General features: G+C 56.4%; 3 protein-coding genes across 3 annotated transcripts; 1 reads left to right on the forward strand and 2 right to left on the reverse strand.

Annotated features, from left to right (window-relative positions):
- Positions 1 to 6,331: 6,331 nt before the first annotated feature.
- On the reverse strand, positions 6,332 to 7,479 carry LOC128803684 (thyroid hormone-inducible hepatic protein-like). Its single transcript, XM_053970879.1, has 2 exons — positions 6,992 to 7,479; positions 6,332 to 6,722 (listed from the first exon to the last, which is right to left on the reverse strand). Exon 1 carries the CDS (start codon positions 7,409 to 7,411, stop codon positions 7,010 to 7,012), a length of 402 nt encoding a protein of 133 aa, XP_053826854.1. The 5' UTR covers positions 7,412 to 7,479; the 3' UTR covers positions 6,332 to 6,722; positions 6,992 to 7,009.
- Positions 7,480 to 11,991: 4,512 nt separating this feature from the next.
- LOC128803679 (thyroid hormone-inducible hepatic protein-like) lies at positions 11,992 to 13,145 on the forward strand. The gene is made up of 2 exons (XM_053970864.1): positions 11,992 to 12,485; positions 12,755 to 13,145. The coding sequence occupies exon 1, from the start codon at positions 12,066 to 12,068 to the stop codon at positions 12,465 to 12,467; it is 402 nt and encodes a 133-aa protein (XP_053826839.1). The 5' UTR covers positions 11,992 to 12,065; the 3' UTR covers positions 12,468 to 12,485; positions 12,755 to 13,145.
- A 2,649-nt stretch (positions 13,146 to 15,794) lies between these two features.
- On the reverse strand, positions 15,795 to 18,185 carry NDUFC2 (NADH:ubiquinone oxidoreductase subunit C2). The gene is made up of 3 exons (XM_053971234.1): positions 17,967 to 18,185; positions 17,150 to 17,296; positions 15,795 to 16,288 (listed from the first exon to the last, which is right to left on the reverse strand). The coding sequence occupies exons 1-3, from the start codon at positions 18,103 to 18,105 to the stop codon at positions 16,239 to 16,241; spliced, it is 336 nt and encodes a 111-aa protein (XP_053827209.1). The 5' UTR covers positions 18,106 to 18,185; the 3' UTR covers positions 15,795 to 16,238.
- Between the last annotated feature and the right edge of the window lie 724 nt (positions 18,186 to 18,909).

The raw sequence follows: 18,909 nt of genomic DNA on the forward strand, positions 1-18,909 counted from the left end.
GAACCCTGGGACTGCAGAGGCAGGGGCTCCGATTCCCCCCCCTCTCCTTTTCCCTCCCGCCCAGACGTCTGGGGCCCATGGGAACTTGGAGCTAGGGGTTCCCGTCCCCGCCCCTCTCCTCTTCCCTCCCGCCCGGCTCTCCGGGGCCCATGGGAAGATGGGGGTAGGGGTTCCCGCTCCTCCCTCCCCCCTCTTCCCTCCCGCCCGGATCTCCGGGACCCATGGGAAGATGGGGACAGGGTACGGGCAATAGGACGGGGGCTGCCTCCCTCAGGCAGCGGGGTGGAGATGGCAGAGCTCTCCCCGGTGGAGGAGGGCGGAGTCGATGACTCAGCAGGGACGACATGCATAGGACTGGAGGGAACACCCACTCGAGGGGGAACAATGGGTGAGGGAGTAACCTGAACTCCCGAGGGGGCGGCGCCCACGCCCACAGGGAGGCAGGTGGGGGTTGGGTCAAAGGCGGGGACACCAGGAACAAAGAACAGAAAGGGGTTGTGGGAAGAAGAGACCCTGCCATGTGGCCGCCCTCCATCTTGGGAAGACAAAGGGATCAACCACGTGGCCTCAGCCTCCTCAGAGGAACAAAGAAAGGGGTTTAAAGAAACAGAACTGCGCGGGGGTAGCGCCGAAACTGGGATTTTCAACTGGGAAAAGGGATTGGAAAAGGGGTTTAGGGTCGTGGCCTCAGCGAATCGACCGATCTCGCTAAGGCGGGGACGCCGGGGTGGCTTGGGGGAGCCAGGCGCACGGTCCACATTTGTGGAGCTGCCCTGCGTCTCAGATCGACGGGGTGCCCCCCCTCGCCCACCCAGGTTAGGGGAAGAAGGGGTAGGAGAAGGGGATGGGGAAACAGATTCAGAGGGAGTAACAGATTTTCCGGATGGTTCTTTCCTTTCCCCAACCGAGTTTCGCGCGGGGTCTGATTTTACTACATCTGTGATCAACAAATGGAATTTAGGGAAGCAGTCATCTATGGAGAGATCCCTACCGATCCCCTCTGCTAGCCTTTTTCCCACTTGCTCCCAAAATTCTGTTTTGCGCACGTCCTCGGTAGACAGACGGGGGAAAGCAAAGAACAACCACCGGACAAATTTCTTAACTAAATTTTTTGGGTATCGGCCCTTCACCAAAAGGATTTCTTTAACTTGGGAATAAAATTCCTTTTGTTGGGCAGATAGCACGGTCCCCATGCTTCTTCCACCCAAACCACCTCACCCCTGGGGCAGTAAAAAAGAGAAAAAAAGCAAAAAAACGCAGGCAACTCCAGCGGCTGCCGTTCGTGCTGCGCGCCGCACGTCCCAACCTCGGGAACACGGCCAGCCCTCCCCGTATTAGCTGGACACGTTTCCACGACTAATACTTACCAGACTGAAGTCTCTGCAAAGAAAAGCTGCCACCAGGGTCCGGGAGTCCCAGGAAGTGTTCTTTCTTCTGCCCTCCTGGCTGCGAAAGTTTGCACTTCCTGTCCCACGCAGGACACACTATCTGGTCCCTCGTGGGCGACGGAGACTTCACTGACGTACTTTGGAGAGCCCCAGCTCTCGGTTTCCGTCCGGCACGGAGCTGTGGTCCGGCGCGGACCGCTGCCCACTCTGGCTTGGCGGCGGCGCTCCCCCCTTGGTGGCAGCCCCCTTGGTGGCAGCGCGGCCCCTGGCCGGCGGCGGCGGCTCCCGGCGCTGTTCCTGGAGCTCCGCGGTGAACCTCCGTCCACGCAATCAGCTCAGCGCTGGCCTCGGCACCACGTTCGGGCGCCAATTGCGGTGTGGGTTTTCGTTCTCCCCGGCCGCACGCGGCTCTTGGGAGCCCGGCTGTGGCGTAGCTTCCACGTGCTGCCGGGGTTTGCTGCCGCGGGTTCCTGGACACGGCTCCGTGTCTCGGGTGCGTGGGCTTGCCAACCGCTGTTACCGTGCGCTAGGGACCCGGCAAAGAGGAAGGAATTTGTCCATTTACTCCGTGCTTGGCAGGAACGGTTTATTGGTCACGTGGCGCGGTTCGATGGAAAGACGCGACCGCTCCCGGCACTCGCATGGGAGAAAATGGCGTCTGACTGCCGGCGGGATAGGGCTTTATAGAGGGGCGGGGCGAGAGGATCCACGGCCTGCCGCCCAATAGGGGCGGCTGCCGTGGCGGTGACACCCGCAACAGCGACCAATCAGAGAACCCCGCAGGGGCGGGCGCCGAGCCGCGGGCTGAGCGGGATCGTGTGGTTAGCACGGGGTTTCCCGGGGCTGGACGGCAGGGTGGTTACAGGAGCGGCACAGGGGTAAGAGCCGGCAGCAGGCAACATGGGGGCAGAAACCGTGGGGGGGAACAACGCGGGGGAAACGCGGGATTACAGAACTTGACTTATTTTAACATAAATTAAAAACCCTAATCTAAACCCAAACTCCGGGATGCAACACCCCTGGTGCAGAAAAAGCAAAAAAACCCCAAAAAATGTGAGAGATCCCGGCGGCCGACACTCGCGCTGCGCGTTCCGTACCCCCAGAAACGCAGTCAAAGCCCACCCACGTGAAGGGGAGTATTAGCCGGGCACCCCCCCACTGCTAAATTCTCACCAAACCAGAACCTTCGCAAATAAAAGTTGCCACCAGGGTCCTCTGACCTGGGAAGTTTCTCTTCTTCGGCTCTCAGTGGCCGTGAAAAGTTTCACTTCCCCTCCCACGCAGGGAAAGCACTGCGTGCTTCCCTGTGGGTGGTGGAGAGTTCACTGACTTAATTTGGGGAGGCTCTGCTCCTATTTTCAGTCTGGCATGAAGTACAGTTCCGGCGCCGACTGCGGCTCGCTCGGCTCAGCTGCGCGGCCCCATGCCAGCGGCAGCGGCACTTCGCATGACTGCCGGATGCTTTGTGGTGATTCTCTGCCTGCACTGCGGCTCTGCGCTGGCCGTGGCCCCACTGTTGGGCGTCGCTAATGGCTCTGAGATGTTTCTTCCGGCTCCGGGCAGCTCCGGCACCTGGAGCAGCACTGCTTCCCTCCGGAGACGGAGTTTGCCGCTTCTTCCCAGGCACTGCGCGCTCCGGGGAGGTGGGCTGGCCACGCTTTTGACCGCCACGCGCAAGGGATATTGGTAAAGAGGCGAAGGAATGTCCAATTCACCCACGAGGGAGGCTGAAAGCTTTAATGGTCGTGGTGAGCTGCAGCGGAGAAACTGCAACGCGCACTCCCAGTGCCCGCATGGGGGAAAATGGCCATGAGATCCGGGAGGCGTGGGATGATATAGGGGGCAGGACAGGGAGGGCAGGAGTCCTTCTGCCCAATGGGGACAGGTGCCGTGGCGGTGACATGGACCACGGCGACCAACGGGAACATGGCAGGGGCGGACCCGGGGCTCCGGGGCGAATGGGGTCGCAGGAACAGGGTGACCGACAGAATTCTCAGGAGTAGACAGGGGAATGGTTACAGGACTGGCAGAATGAGCTCCAATGGTAAGAGACTCGGAGGTGACCACCGCAGGGGGGGAAACACGGTGGGGGGTGCACGGGGGTACACAGAACTCAGCTAGCTAACACAGATCAGATCCCCTAATCTGAACCCAAACCCGGGATGCAATAAGAAAGGACATGCAACAAGAAGGGACAGCTGGCCATTGACCAGCAATGGAGTGGGGGTGAAGCCAGGTCAGAAGAAGGCATCAGGGAGTCGGGGCCAAGAGCCAGGGGTGACAATAAGGAGAGGTGCCCAGGTTCTCTCCTATCCTTTCTTATGCTATTTCAACACCACAACGTGTTCAGTTTTGGGTTTCTGTGGGAGTGGGTCCACCTTCTGCTTCCTGGTGTGGCCAGGCTGCAGGCAGCTGGGCTGCTGGGGATGTCACCTCCCCTACTCCTCGTTGCCATGTGCTCAGGACGTGAGCAGTCCAGGGACATTCAGCAGGCTCTGTCCATGACTGCCAGCCTGAACTCGGCAGCAGACACCCGTGTGGAACATCTCACTGTGAGTGCTCTGCTGCACGGAATCCTGCATGGGTCATGAGGACATGCGACAGGGACAGAGGTGGGAACAAATTCCACAAGGGGAACTGCATCCACGGGACTGAGCTTTCATTGCCCACAGTGGAACACAGATGGTGCCACCTGCACACCCATCACCCCCATCCCAGAGCTGAGGCCATGGCGGGTCAATGGCCAGGACTGCTGTCCCTTCTTATCTTGCAGTATGTGGCAATTGGAGGAATTGGGTCTATTTTAGGAAAGGCCACGGGGTCCTTCCTCCGTTTTGCAACCCTCAGGGTTGGCAGGTCTCCCGCTGTCCCCTCATAGCCCAGCCAGGTGCCCATTCTGCAACCTAGCCTCTCCCTCTCAGACCTGAACCCACTGCTCCTCTTCTCACTAATGGGGTCCCCAAACCCCAAAGTGTATTTGACAAGTATCCATGTCCCAAGCACTGGGAGCAGAGGTGCAATTGGAGTCTGCTGAGCCCCTGTCACCCCCAAACATTCTGCTATGCTCACTATGAGCAGCAATGGAAGCAGTGAGGGCAGCAGGAAGGTGAAGCATCCCCTGTGTCCCTCTGTCCCCAGAGCCCTGTGATGTGCCTGCACCTGCAGGAAGCTCTGCAGGTGCCCTGCTGTGGCCAAGCCTCTGTCTGGCACCTGCATGGGGCCAGCAGCACCCACACTCCTTGGTGCAGCAATGGGACCATGGCAGGACACAAAGAGATGCCAGGACACAGGGAAAGGGACAAGATGGGTGCCGATGGCAGGTGGGGAAAGAATGGGGAAAGGGTGTGTGGCAGCGCGGGCACCTGGCTGGGACACAGGGGGACAGAGGGAGGGCTGCCACCACCAAGGCTTGCAAAAGGAACCAGCTACCCCACAGCCTTTCCCCAAGTAGAACCCTTTTCCCTGATTGCCACACGCCTCAGGCACATGCAGGGACAGGCAATGCTGGCTGCTGCCCTGGCTGTGGCTTTTGCTCTCCCAGAATTGCAACCGTGGCAGGGTAACCATGTCCAAAATCCCCTGGGGGCAGCAATGGCCCTGTGCTGCTGCCACAGGAGTTAAACATCCTGGAGTCAGGTCCCTGTCCCTGTCCACATCCCTGCTGAGCTCAGGGGGACATTGGATGTTTCTGGGCACCCAAATCTCTGGACATTGGCAGGCTCCATTGTCCCCAGACACCCAGTGGGACGACATTCCTGTACATTTCCAGTGTGTTCCAGATTTCTGTATGTGTGCCAAAGGAGATGCTCAATGTCCCTGTATCACCCGCCGGGCAACTATGTGCAAATCACAAAAGGGTTTTGACTGCTGAGGAATGCGTCTCAAGATGTTTATTTTCTTGCAGGAGTCTCATTACATGGTTATGACAGTGGGAAGATGCCAGCAGCTCACATCCCTGGCAGCAGACAAAGAACTTAATGTTACAATATACTTTAAACATTTTTTGACCAATCACACAAAGCAAAGGCATAGTGATACAATGCAGAGAGCTTCATTATTAAGCTTAGAACTTCCTAATATATCGCTAGATATACTTTTCTACAACTTAGGGATTTATTCTAGCTATGCACTAATACACTGACAAAATTGTTGGACAAATTGTTCTATTTGTCCATACTTTCTAATTCTTGTGTAATTTTTCTGCTGACAAATCTTATGTGTACTGCTTAGGTCTAAACAAAATCCTGCTGTCTCTGAGGCCGACCATTTGGAACCTGTCCAAAACCTTCTGATTTTAAGGATTCCCACATTGCTGGAGTATTCACATCCTGAGCACATAGCAGCAGGAATGAGGGGAGGTGACAGTCCCCTGCAGCCTTCCCAAACTGGAGGGCAGGAGCTGGATCAACAACCAGAGGACCCCGGAACTGAAAGTGTTGGGGGACTGAGAAAACACAGGACAGGATGCGAGAGACATAGAGCTGGGGTTTAGAGGGAGCTACTTTCCAGAGGCGTGGAGACCTACAGCTCTGCTGCCCCGCACTCTTGCATGACTGGGCCGAGTGTTGGCCAGACCCACACATTTTGTGCACAGAAATCAGGCATCAGCTTCTCTGGGGCTATTGTCAACAAAAGGAAGAAACATTTCAGCCTGAGGCTGGGGACAAAAAGGAACAGGTTGCCTGGTGAGTTTGCACAGGCCCTGAGGTTGGACACAGTCCTGAACCACCTGGTCTAGTGCAAGATGGCCCAGCACACAGCAGGGCATTGCACCAGGTGGTCTCTGAAGATCCCTTCCAACCCAAACAATCCCGTGGCTTTGGCATTCTTTGTCCCTTTCACATTCCCCAGCACTGCCCTGGAAAGATCCCACCCCGCATAGCCAGTGTCCCCCTGCCCCTCCCTGGGGCCCTCCATGAGTGAAAGCAGCACACTGACAACACTGGCTTCCCAGGGATTCTTTTATTAACAGAAACAGGGGGAAATGCCCTTGGAGTGCAGGTACCAGCTGGAAAAGGGCTTGGCAATCTCAAGGGACTGTTGGAGGTCGGGCCCACATCATAACACTCCCAACTTCGTGCCACTCTTTGAGAATAAAGAGGAGGCTTCGAGCCTGCATCTCTTCCAATGGCCTTCCCAGCACAGCCAGATGCTTCTTCCTATGAGGATAAGGCACCATCTGGTTCTGCCGTGGTCACAACCATCTCCGGTGTCAGTGCCAGGGCTGGGAGATCCCATCAGCAGCCACGGAGTGGGGAATGCCAGCGTGACTGGGAAGAGCTTGCAGTGGTCAGCGACGGGGACCTCTTGTGCTTCCTGCCACCAGCGCCTGTCCTGCAACAGCAGCATTCCTTAACTCCAAGGGTCATGCCAGGGGGACACACGCACCATCAACCCTGAAGCCCTGCAGTCTCTGCACAGGGCAATGGGATGGGTTCCCTCCTCCAGCATGGAGAGGGATATCCAGCCCCAGCAGAGGGGACAGCCCCAATTTCAAGGCCCTTCCCTCAGGTCCAAAGCCGTGCACTGCTGGGCACCTCTCCCAGCAGGGAGGCCACCCATTGTCTTGCTGCTCCTGGACTCTGCATGTCCCCAGCTCTTACCTGGTGGCCAGGACAGGATCACCAGCTGGGCTGCCCCTCGCTGGGGCTGATCTGCTCCAGGATCTGGCTGTACCTCCGGGTCAGGGCGTTGGTGTCCCTGGTGAGGTGGGTGAGGACCTGCTGCAGGCCAGTCAGGTGGTGGGACAGGCGCTCCTCGAGCTGGGCATCCTCGGCCTCGTTGCTGTCCGCGGATGTGTCCACGTCGGTGTCGGCACCGGTCGGGCTCTGGTCAGCGACAGAGGCCAGGCCTTTCTCCACCATGGGCTTGATGGCCTTGAGGAGCTGGTAGCGCTCGTAGAGGTCCGTGCGGCTCTCTGCAGCCGGGGCTGCCCCCTCCTGCTGCGGGAAGACCCCTCGGAGCAGGCTGGGGAACATCACCTCCTGCTCCATCTTCTGCGTGGCTGAGAAGTACTGCTCCATGGCCCTTCTCCTACTGCTCTGGCAGTGCTGCTCTGGGCTCTTCTGACAGTGTCACCTGCTCCCAGTCCCTGCGGGGGCTTTTTATGCAGTGCTGGGGCACGTCCCTCCCCTGCTGTCCTCCCGTGCCAGCCCCGGTTCGGCTGGATGGCCTTGGGGTGGGGCTTGGCTCCAGCCCAGCCGGGGCTGGGCCATGCAGTGTCCCTGGCTCTGTGCAATCTTTCCTGGCCCAGCCTCCCCGTGGCCTTCAATCGAGCCGGCCAGGTATCCTGCTGCCTCCCCATGCCAGGAACTGGGTGGGGGGGTAGCAAAGAGGAGAGGTGCCCAGGGCCTCTCCCACCCTGTCCTGTATTATCTCAATCCCCCAACAGGTTCAGTTCCGGGGCCCTCTGGGTGTGGGTCCAGCTTCTGCCCCCCAGTTTGGGAAGGCTGCAGGGGACCGTCACCTCCCCTCATTCCGGCTGCCATGCGCTCAGGATGTCAACACGCCAGGGACATTGAGCAACCCCTTGAACACCTGTAGGGGAATCTGGAACACACTGGAAATTCACTGGAACATTGTCCCAGTGGGGGTGTGGGGACAATGGAGCCTGCCGCTGTTCGGAGATTTGGGTGCCTGGAAACATCCAATGTCCACAGCCTCCCCCTGAGCTCAGCAGGGATGTGGACAGGGACAGGCACCTGACTCCAGGATGTTTAACTCCTGTGGCAGCAGCACAGGGCCATTGCTGCCCCCAGGGGATTATGGACATGGGTATCCTGCCACGCTTGCAATTCTGGGAGAGCAAAAGCCACAGCCAGGGCAGCAGCCAGCATTGCCTGTCCCTGTATGTCCCTGTGGCGGGTGGCAATCAGGGAAAGGGGTTCTACTTGGGGAAAGGCTGTGGGGTAGCTGGTTCCTTTTGCAAGCCTTGGTGCTGGCAGCTCTCCCTCTGTCCCTCTGGGTCCCAGCCAGGTGCCTGCGCTGCCACGCACCCTTTCCCCCTTCTTTCCCCACCTGCCCTTGGCACCCATCTTGTTCCTTTCCTTGTGTCCTGGCCTCTCTTTATGTCCTGCCATGGTCCCATTGCTGCACCAAGGAGTGTGGGTGCTGCTGGCCCCATGCAGGTGCCAGACAGAGGCTTGGCCACATCAGGGCACCTGCAGAGCTTCCTGCAGGTGCAGGCACATCTCAGGGCTCTGGGGACAGAGGGACACAGGGGATGCTTCACCTTCCTGCTGCCCTCACTGCTTCCACTGCTGCTCATAGTGAGCATGGCAGATTGTTTGAGGGTGACAGGGGCTCAGCAGACTCCAACTGCACCCCTGCTCCCAGTGCTTGGGACATGACTAATTGTCAGATACACTTTGGGGTTTGGGGACCCCATTAGTGAGAAGAGGAGCAGTGGGTTCAGGTCTGAGGCAGAGAGGGCAGGTGGCAGAAGGGGCACCTGGCTGGGCTATGAGGGGACAGCGGGAGACCTGCCAACCCTGAGGGTTGCAAAACGGAGGAAGGACCCGTTGGCCTTTCCTAAAATAGACCCAATTCCTCCAATTGCCACATACTGCAAGATAAGAAGGGACAGCAGTCCTGGCCATTGACCCGCCATGGCCTCAGCTCTGGGATGGGGGTGATGGGTGTGCAGGTGGCACCATCTGTGTTCCACTGTGGGCAATGAAAGCTCAGTCCCGTGGATGCAGTTCCCCTTGTGGAATTTGTTCCCATCTCTGTCCCTGTCGCATGTCCTCATGACCCATGCAGGATTCCATGCAGCAGAGCACTCACAGTGAGATGTTCCACACGGGTGTCTGCTGCCGAGTTCAGGCTGGCAGTCATGGACAGAGCCTGCTGAATGTCCCTGGAGTGTTCACGTCCTGAGCACATGGCAGCGAGGAGTAGGGGAGGCGACATCCCCAGCAGCCCAGCTGCCTGCAGCCTGGCCACACCAGGAAGCAGAAGGTAGACTCACTCCCACAGAACCCCAAAACTGAACACATTGTGGCATTGAGATAGCATAGGAAAGGACAGGAAAGAACCTGGGCATGTCTCCTCATTGTCACCCCTGGCTCCTGGCCCCAGCTCCCTGAGGCTTTCACCTGACCTGGCTTGGGGGTCCCACGACATTGACCGCCTGCCACGGCTAGTCAATGGCCAGGACTTCTGTCCCTTCTTATCTTGCAGTATGTGGCAATTGGAGGAATCGGTTCTATTTTGGGAAAGGCCATGTGGTCCTTCCTCCATTTTGCAACCCTCAGTCTTGGCAGGTCTCCCGCTGTCCCCTCATAGCCCAGCCAGGTGCCCATTCTGCCACCTGCCCTTTCCCTCTCAGACCTGAACCCACTGCTCCTCTTCTCCCTTTCTGGGTGCTCCTGGCATTCCAGAATGCCCAGTGCTGCACAGAGCTTTGCACACAATGGCAGCCCCATGCCCGCGGAACTTCTGGGCCACCACGGAGCTTCCCAAAGGTTCAGGGAGATCATAGTGTCCCCCAGGGTGGCCTCAGGGTAGGAAACATCTGCCCTGGGTCTGGAGTTCATTGTGGATATCATGATTTGAGCCCCGCTGGCAACTCAGCCCCACTCAGCTGCTCTGTCACTCCCCCCCAGCTGGGCGGGGGAAGAGAATTGGGGAGGGTAAAAGAGAGGAAACTCGTGGGAAGAAATGAAGACAGCTCCATATGAAGAGGAAAAGCTGCACAAAACCCCAAAGCAAACAAAGGAATTCATTCACCCCTTCCCATTGGCACTCAGGAGTTCAGTCACCTGCAAGAGAGCAGGGCTCCATTGCGTCTCATGGTGACCTGGCAGGACGGCTGCTGTCACTCTGGCTGTGCCACTCTTCCTTCTCCTCCCAGCTCCATATGCTGAGCAGGTGCCACACTCCATTCCCGTCATGCCACAGAGGGATAAGAGAGGAGGATGTGCCCAGGATGATACAGAGCCCCTTGGGGACACTTGTGGTGGCACGATCTGCACTCGGAGCTGAAGCTGGGGCTGGGGCTGGACCCCCCAGGAGGGCCACAGGTCAGGGCTAAGCTTGCCCAAATCTGGCGGTCTGGGGCACCAGAAACCTAAGGATATCAGTGCGGCTCCTGGGAAACCTGGTGGTCCTGAGCAGCCTCCCCAGGACCCCAAACCAGGGCTGGGTGCCCCAGTTCAGCCCAGACCCATCCATGCTGCACCCCCGTGGTGGCTGTGCTGTGCTCAGGGAGCAGTCCTTATCCTCCTGCTCCTGCCATCCCTGCTGGCAGTGGAATCCCCAGCTCACTTCAGTGTCTCCAGCAGGATGTGGGAGATGTGGGGTTGCAGTTTTGGGGTTTTCAAAAGGCCCAGAGTGTATCTGGGAAATATTCAAGTCCCAAGGATGCAGAGCTGGGGAGCCATCGAAGTCTGCTGAGGCCCTGTCACCCCCAAACATTCTGCCTTGCTCACTATGAGCAGCAGTGGAAGCAGTGAGGGGAGGAGGAGGGCAAAGCATCCCCTGTGTCCCTCTGTCCCCAGCGCCCTGTGATGTGCCTGCACCTGCAGGAAGCTCTGCAGGTGCCCTGATGTGGCCAAACCTCTGTCTGGCACCTGCACGGGGCCAGCAGCACCCACACTCCTTGGTGCAGCAATGGGACCATGGTAGGACATAAAGAGATGCCAGGACACAAGGAAAGGAACAAGATGGGTGCCAAGGGCAGGTGGGGAAAGAAGGGGGAAAGGGTGCGTGGCAGCGTGGGCACCTGGCTGGGACACAGGGGGACAGAGGGAGAGCTGCCAGCACCAAGGCTTGCAAAAGGAACCAGCTACCCCACAGCCTTTCCCCAAGTAGAACCCCTTTCCCTGATTGCCACACGCCTCAGGGACATGCAGGGACAGGCAATGCTGGCTGCTGCCCTGGCTGTGGCTTTTGCTCTCCCAGAATTGCAAGCGTGGCAGGATACCCATGTCCATAATCCCCTGGGGGCAGCAATGGCCCTGTGCTGCTGCCACAGGAGTTAAACATCCTGGAGTCAGGTCCCTGTCCCTGTCCACATCCCTGCTGAGCTCAGGGGGAGGCTGGGGACATTGGATGTTTCCAGGCACCCAAATCTCCGAACAGCGGCAGGCTCCATTGTCCCCACACCCCCACTGGGACAATGTTCCAGTGAATTTCCAGTGTGTTCCAGATTCTCCTACGGGTGTTCAAGGGGTTGCTCAATGTCCCTGGCGTATTGACGTCCTGAGCGCATGGCAGCTGGAATGAGGGGAGGTGACGGTCCCCTGCAGCCTTCCCAAACTGGGGGGGCAGAAGCTGGACCCACACCCAGAGGGCCCCGGAACTGAACCTGTTGGGGGATTGAGATAATACAGGACAGGGTGGGAGAGGCCCTGAGCACCTCTCCTCTTTGCTACCCCCCCACCCAGTTCCTGGCATGGGGAGGCAGCAGGACCCCTGGCCAGCTCGGGTGAAGGCCACGGGGAGGCTGGGCCAGGAAAGATTGCACAGAGCCAGGGACACTGCATGGCCCAGCCCCGGCTGGGCTGGAGCCAAGCCCCACCCCAAGGCCATCCAGCCGAACCGGGGCTGGCACGGGAGGACAGCAGGGGAGGGACGTGCCCCAGCACTGCATAAAAAGCCCCCGCAGGGACTGGGAGCAGGTGACACTGTCAGAAGAGCCCAGAGCAGCACTGCCAGAGCAGTAGGAGAAGGGCCATGGAGCAGTACTTCTCAGCCACGCAGAAGATGGAGCAGGAGGTGATGTTCCCCAGCCTGCTCCGAGGGGTCTTCCCACAGCAGGAGGGGGCAGCCCCGGCTGCAGAGAGCCGCACGGACCTCTACGAGCGCTACCAGCTCCTCAAGGCCATCAAGCCCATGGTGGAGAAAGGCCTGGCCTCTGTCGCTGACCAGAGCCCGACCGGTGCCGACACCGACGTGGACACATCCGCGGACAGCAACGAGGCCGAGGATGCCCAGCTCGAGGAGCGCCTGTCCCACCACCTGACTGGCCTGCAGCAGGTCCTCACCCACCTCACCAGGGACACCAACGCCCTGACCCGGAGGTACAGCCAGATCCTGGAGCAGATCAGCCCCAGCGAGGGGCAGCCCAGCTGGTGATCCTGTCCTGGCCACCAGGTAAGAGCTGGGGACATGCAGAGTCCAGGAGCAGCAAGACAATGGGTGGCCTCCCTGCTGAGAGAGGGGCCCAACAGTGCAGGGCTGGGGACCTGAGGGAAGGGCCTTGAAATGGGGACTGTCGCCTCAGCTGGGGCTGGATATCCCTCTCCATGCTGGAGGAGGGAACCCATCCCATTGCCCTGTGCAGAGACTGCAGGGCTTCAGGGTTGATGGTGCGTGTGTCCCCCTGGCATGACCCTTGGAGTTAAGGAATGCTGCTGTTGCAGGACAGGCGCTGGTGGCAGGAAGCACAAGAGGTCCCCGTCGCTGACCACTGCAAGCTCTTCCCAGTCACGCTGGCATTCCCCACTCCGTGGCAGCTGATGGGATCTCCTGGCCCTGGCACCGACACCGGAGATGGTTGTGACCACGGCAGAACCAGATGGTGCCTTATCCTCATAGGAAGAAGCATCTGGCTGTGCTGGGAAGGCCATTGGAAGAGATGCAGGCTCGAAGCCTCCTCTTTATTCTCAAAGAGTGGCACGAAGTTGGGAGTGTTGTGATGTGGCCCTGACCTCCAACAGTCCCTTGAGATTGCCAAGCCCTTTTCCAGCTGGTACCTGCACTCCAAGGGCATTTCCCCCTGTTTCTGTTAATAAAAGAATCCCTGGGAAGCCAGTGTTGTCAGTGTGCTGCTTTCACTCATGGAGGGCCCCAGGGAGGGGCAGGGGGACACTGGCTATGCGGGGTGGGATCTTTCCAGGGCAGTGCTGGGGAATGTGAAAGGGACAAAGAATGCCAAAGCCACGGGATTGTTTGGGTTGGAAGGGATCTTCAGAGACCACCTGGTGCAATGCCCTGCTGTGTGCTGGGCCATCTTGCACTAGACCAGGTGGTTCAGGACTGTGTCCAACCTCAGGGCCTGTGCAAACTCACCAGGCAACCTGTTCCTTTTTGTCCCCAGCCTCAGGCTGAAATGTTTCTTCCTTTTGTTGACAATAGCCCCAGAGAAGCTGATGCCTGATTGTTGTGCACAAAAAAGGGTGAATATGCCCAACACTCGGCCCAGTCATGTAATAGTGAGGGGCGGCAGAACTGTACATCTCAGCACCTCTGGAGAGTAGCCTCCCTGAAGACCCCAGCTCCATGTCCAGACATCCCCCAGCTTTGGGACACATTGGGGGCTCTGGAGGGGGCAGCTGAGGGCAGACCCAGAAGTGCCCTCTGTGAAAGGGTCCTGGCCAGGTTCTAGGGAGGACAAGGACAGGTCTGAGGGTTTTGGGGCAACCAGAGTCATGGGAGATGTGTCAGCAGGAGGCACATGGGCTCATTTGTAGATACATGAGGTGACATTTCCCCCTCCAGAGCTATGGCATGCTTTGGGCTTCCCAGGACGATGGTGAGTTGCCCAGGTTGCCTAACAGGTTGTCCAATACTTTGTCCCAACACCAGCTCTGTGGCCACAGAGACCCAAGGTGCTCACTGCACCAGCACCATGAAGTCCTGGTTTTGTAGGAAAGCAACTGCCAATCAGCAAGTTCCCCAAATGAGGGCAAACACAAGTCCCTCCAGCCAGAGTCAGGATTTCAGAGCTGATCTGCTCTCCCTGTCTCTCCCCATCCTGGGCAAAGTTGCAGCCTTGTCTTATCCAGAGGAAATGGAGCATGAGGGCCATACTCAGAGGGACCTGGGCCATCCCCATTGCAATGGCACCTCTGGCTGGGGCATGATGGAGCTCTTCCTTTGGAGCTCTTCAGTCTCCATGCTGATTGCAGAGGCAGGTGTTAAACCATAAGGAATGGATGGAGACTGTTTCCTGGTGAGGAGAGGACCGTGGACGGGGATGATGTCCCTCTGGTGCTCTATCTGGCTCTTGCTCAAGGGTGGGATCTGTGTCCCCTGGAGAACATGGCTGGCTGTGCTGGTTTAGGCTGGGGTAGTGATGATTTTCTTCACCGTGGATGGTATGGCGTTGTGTGTTGGACTTTGCTGAATCTATGGTTGATAACACAGAGATTATTTGTTTGTGCTGAGCTGGTCTTGCATACACCCAAGGTCTTTGCTGCTTTCTGTACTGCCATGATTGTGAGGGTTCATGAGAACTTGGGAGGAATCACTGGTGGGATAGTTGATTCTAACTGACCCAAGAGATATTCGAGACCATATGACATCATGCTCAGTATATACTGGAGTGATGGCCTTTGTCTACCCAGGCCAGCATTACCTGTGATGGGCCTTGCAGTCCTGTTGAACACCCACCTGCCCATGGGAAGCGGTGAATGAATTCCTTGCTTTGCTCTGTTTGCATGCATGGCTTTTGCTTTCCCTATTATTGGTTCTGTTTCAGCCCACGTCTTTTCTCGTTCTTGCCCTTGATTCTCTCTCTGATCCTGCTGGTGGGGCACTGCGTGAGTGGCTGTGTGGGTCTTGGTGGCTGGCTGGGGTTGAACCCCACTGGTGTCATAGGAAGGGACACCTGCAGTCACCTGCAGCGATGGCTTTGGGCTTGGGCAGCACTCAGGTGTTGGAGAGGCTTGTGGTGCCCCAGGGAAGTGTCACAGCAGGACACGGGGTGAAGCACTGGCCACGGCTGTTGAACACAACCATTGGGAGATGCAGGATGTCCCCAAAGGCCTGTGACCTGGAGCAGCTGGAAGGGCTTGCTGACGTGTTGTGGGCCGCTTTCATTCCCCCAGGACCCGTGGGTCTGTCTCTGAGAGCCGCTGTCCCTCCAGCTGGCTCTGAGCCCGGTGTGTCACAGGAACCTTCTGCCTGCTCTGATTGCAGGGATTGCATCAGGCTGCCCCAGGGATGCGCCACGGCCTGACGGGACCCTGCTGCTGGCCACTGCTGCTGGCCACAGCTGGTAAGAGGTTTCTGCACTGGTCCCAGTGGAATGTTGGCAGACAGGGCAGATCAGGCATCTCTGGCGTGGCAGGGGGTGTTGGCTCTGTGCTGCCCTGGACAGGCTCCCAGGGCACCCACACTGTTGCTGGCCAGCACGGGCAAAGATCTTCTTCCAGATTGTTCAAGAAAATCAGAGTGGCAGTGCTTCTTTTAAATCTGTTTAGGGACATCATATCCATGAGAGAGCAGTGACCTGGCACAGGGCTCAGTGTGAGGAAGACAAGAGATAAAGCTCAGTTTTGACCCAAAATGCTAAATGAGAAAGAATTCCCAAATCCCAAATCAACACAACCTCCTCACCCCCAAATATAGTCAGTGTTTGGATTCAGGAGCCAGCAACCAAGTGCAGAAATAGAAAGGTTGAATCCTTATTATCAGCAAAGAAAAATCAACGTAATAATAAAAAACACGGAGATGGAATTAATTAGGGAGAGCATGTATTTTGTTAGCTGTTCAGAAAGAATTTCACAGCGAGACTTTGGGTACAGTATCTACAGGGGCTGGCCAAGAACATGTTCAAAGGTCAGGAGAAATGCCACTGAGAAATAAAATATATGAACTTACAGATCTGCTCTCTGGGTTTTATACAATATATATTTTGTGAACAACCTTCCTTCCTTGCAATTAAAACAACTGAAAAAAAATTAATGAACGTTATTATTCTGTTACAAATATCAGTCATCCATGTCCTAACAAACCATAGAGGAACAGAAGAGCAAATAATTAAACAGTAACTATTTAATCAAGCTTTTATTACATGAAAGTGAGTAAAGTTTCATCTTTTAAGCCATGGACGGTTCAAGAGTTGCAGCCACCTTGCCGAAGTTCTCAGGATGGCAGGAATTCATTGTGTTGTGTTGCCACTCATCGAATTGGGTGGAAATCCTCCAAGAGCTGCCCTATTCGTTTCTTTTCTGCAAGAGGTGGGAAAACCTAATCAGCATTTGAAATCGATTTGGAAGATGTTTTATATTATCTTTGATGTTAACAAAGCCAACAAAAATCTGATTTTTGCTACCCACAGCAAACTATTAGCTTGCTCTTGTAACTAAATGCAAAACTTTTTTTTTTTTTCCCATATGGCTCTCCACAGGTCCCTTTGGAGGAATCTCAGTAGTATCAGTTTTTTATTTCTATATACTCCTTCCAACATGGCATGATACAGACCACAATCCAACAGCCAGAGTCACCCCACTCTACTGTATTAGAAAATGGACAATTTTCACCCAAATATGCCATTGTATCATTCGGCTCAGTGACTACATTTAGTTAAAAAACCCCTGCTCTTCACCATTGCTCTAAGTCAACACCAATTCAGGTTTCCTGCCATTCCTATTTATTCTTTTTTCACCTGTTCTGCTTGTTTTCTGAATATTCATACTGAAATTTCAGAATCTACATGCAATAGGCATTTTACAGGAATAGACAGTACAATTGTGAAATTACAAGAATAAAACCTGTGATTTCTAATTTTCATTATTTCTTCTTCGGTGGTACAAATTTGGTCTGTCTTTTTTTTTTTTTTTTTTTTTTTTTTTTTTTTTTTTTTTTTTTTTTGCCTCTGCTACTTTTATACTAAAATGAGATTTTAGGAGGAAGAGGTGATCATCAATGTGTATCAACAGCTCGGTAACACTATCTATTTTCACATCAGAAAATCCTTTAGGCTGCTGCAATTTAGATTGTGAAGGAGCAGGGAAGCCTTAGCTGGGCAAAATCTTTGCACACAGGTTATGGCAGGCTGAGGTCTCTCCTAAAATACCAGCTGAGTGTACCTGTTGATGAGTTGAAGTCCACTGGATGGTGCCTGATGTACTCGAACAGCTCTCTGTCCACCTTGGCATGCATGTACTCGGTGCGTTTCACGAGCTGGTAGCCAACAAAGCAGCCCAAGGTAGCTAACAGGATCTGCCGGTGAATACCTGCAGCAGGAGGAGAGAGGAATTGTCCCCACGTCTCCCAGCTCCCCGCGGGCCTCAGGCAGGGCGCCGCTTTCCCCAGGCCCCCCAGACACTCCTCACTTCCTTCTCCGCCCCTGCCAAGGTCCCTACAGCACCCACAGCTCCCACGGCCCCTGCCAGGCCCCCCTTTCCTCAGAGCTCCCTCCCCATCCCACCACCCATACCCCTTAGGGAGTCACCTCAGATCCCCTCCACCCCCAAACGATGTCCCAGCCCTTCCCCAGCCCCTTCCAATCCCCCCGATCCCTCACTTCGGGGGCTCCCACCCCTTGACTCCCTTCCCCTCCAGGGCTCCCTCTCTTCCCCTCCCCACTTCATTTATCCCTCAGTGACCCCAAGCCCCACACCCCCCCTTCTCAGGACCACATATTCCCTTTACCACTTCTAGCCTCGGATCTCGGGGCTTCCTCCCCATCCCCAGCCCCCGTAACCCTCAAGGTCACCCCAAATCCGCCCGCCCACCCCCATTTCCTCTCCAGTTCCTCATTCCTGGCTGTTTCCCCTTCCCCCCTTCATTTATCCCTCAGTGACCCCAAACCCCACACAGCCCCTTCCCAGCTCCTCACCTCCGCCCTCCCCTCGCACCCCGCTCCGTTCCCCCTCCCCTCAGGCTCCCCCCGTCCCCCCGCACCGGCTCGGAAGATGGGGCGCTGGTTAAAGGCGTTGTCTATCAGCGCCGTCATCCACCCCGCGAACCCGAGCCACATCGAGCCCTTGTTGAGGAGCGGCGGCGGCGGCAGCGACCGCGACTCGTCCGGCAGGAACGCCATGGCTGCCGCCCGCCGAAGGTGACCGCGGGGAGCGGTGCGGCGGCTGCGCCTTCCCCCGCCGGCCGGCACCGTGCTTCCTCGTTCCGCTGCCTTCCCCGCTTATGGTTATTTTACCAAAAAAACCACCCCGAAATCCAACTCCCCATCCCACAAACCCATCCCAAACTCCCATGCTGAGCGGCCTTAGCCGGGTCGAGGAGGGGGCTCTTGCAGCCCTAACCCCACTGGGTGAGGCGGCCCCGCTGCAGGGCCAGCGAGGCCGGCCGGGAAGTAAATTAGGGGGTTAATTAAGCACTAAAATCGAACCCAATTAATTTTAAGAGCTCAGATTAAAGCCTGAGACCTAACTCATGTGTTATTTTTTTCGTTTTTAATTAATACAAAATCACATTAAATAATTTGCTACTGTAGCAGGATTGACAGAACCGTTACAGAAACCTGCATTAACAAAACACATCACAGGTCCCAAAGGCTTCTCAGCCTCTTTCCTAAAAAATGTATTATTTAGCCTTTGTCCATGAGAGGAAAGCTCATGTCTTTACACAGTTTGATGGGTGAAGGTATGGGTCTCTTAACATCTCTGAAACGGGTCTGAGTGTCTCTACTGACTGAGGGCAGCAGGTTTGTTGCAGAGCCCTGACACCTTGGCTCCTGAAACAGACACGGGTCTGCACAAGCCTGAAATTCTGAGCTTTGGGGTAGAACAGTAGGTTCAAGGGGGCAGGATGTTGTAGGTGGCTCGGGAAGGCTGAACCTTCCTAATGCCTCGGCAATGGGGAAAGGAAGGGGGAAATGCGCGGCCGG

Source organism: Vidua macroura, chromosome 2 (genome assembly GCF_024509145.1).
Source record: "Vidua macroura isolate BioBank_ID:100142 chromosome 2, ASM2450914v1, whole genome shotgun sequence".
Taxonomy (NCBI): domain Eukaryota; kingdom Metazoa; phylum Chordata; class Aves; order Passeriformes; family Viduidae; genus Vidua; species Vidua macroura.

Excerpts from the sequence above, each read along its gene's own strand:
- LOC128803679 (XM_053970864.1), top strand. The coding sequence starts at position 12,066 with ATGGAGCAGTACTTCTCAGCCACGCAGAAGATGGAGCAGGAGGTGATG.
- NDUFC2 (XM_053971234.1), bottom strand. The coding sequence starts at position 18,105 with ATGGCGTTCCTGCCGGACGAGTCGCGGTCGCTGCCGCCGCCGCCGCTC. Across the intron at positions 17,297-17,966 it reads GCGCCCCATCTTCCGAGCCG|GTATTCACCGGCAGATCCTG; the intron begins GTGCGGGGGGAC and ends CTCCTGCTGCAG. Across the intron at positions 16,289-17,149 it reads GGACTTCAACTCATCAACAG|AAAAGAAACGAATAGGGCAG; the intron begins GTACACTCAGCT and ends CACCTCTTGCAG.
- LOC128803684 (XM_053970879.1), bottom strand. The coding sequence starts at position 7,411 with ATGGAGCAGTACTTCTCAGCCACGCAGAAGATGGAGCAGGAGGTGATG.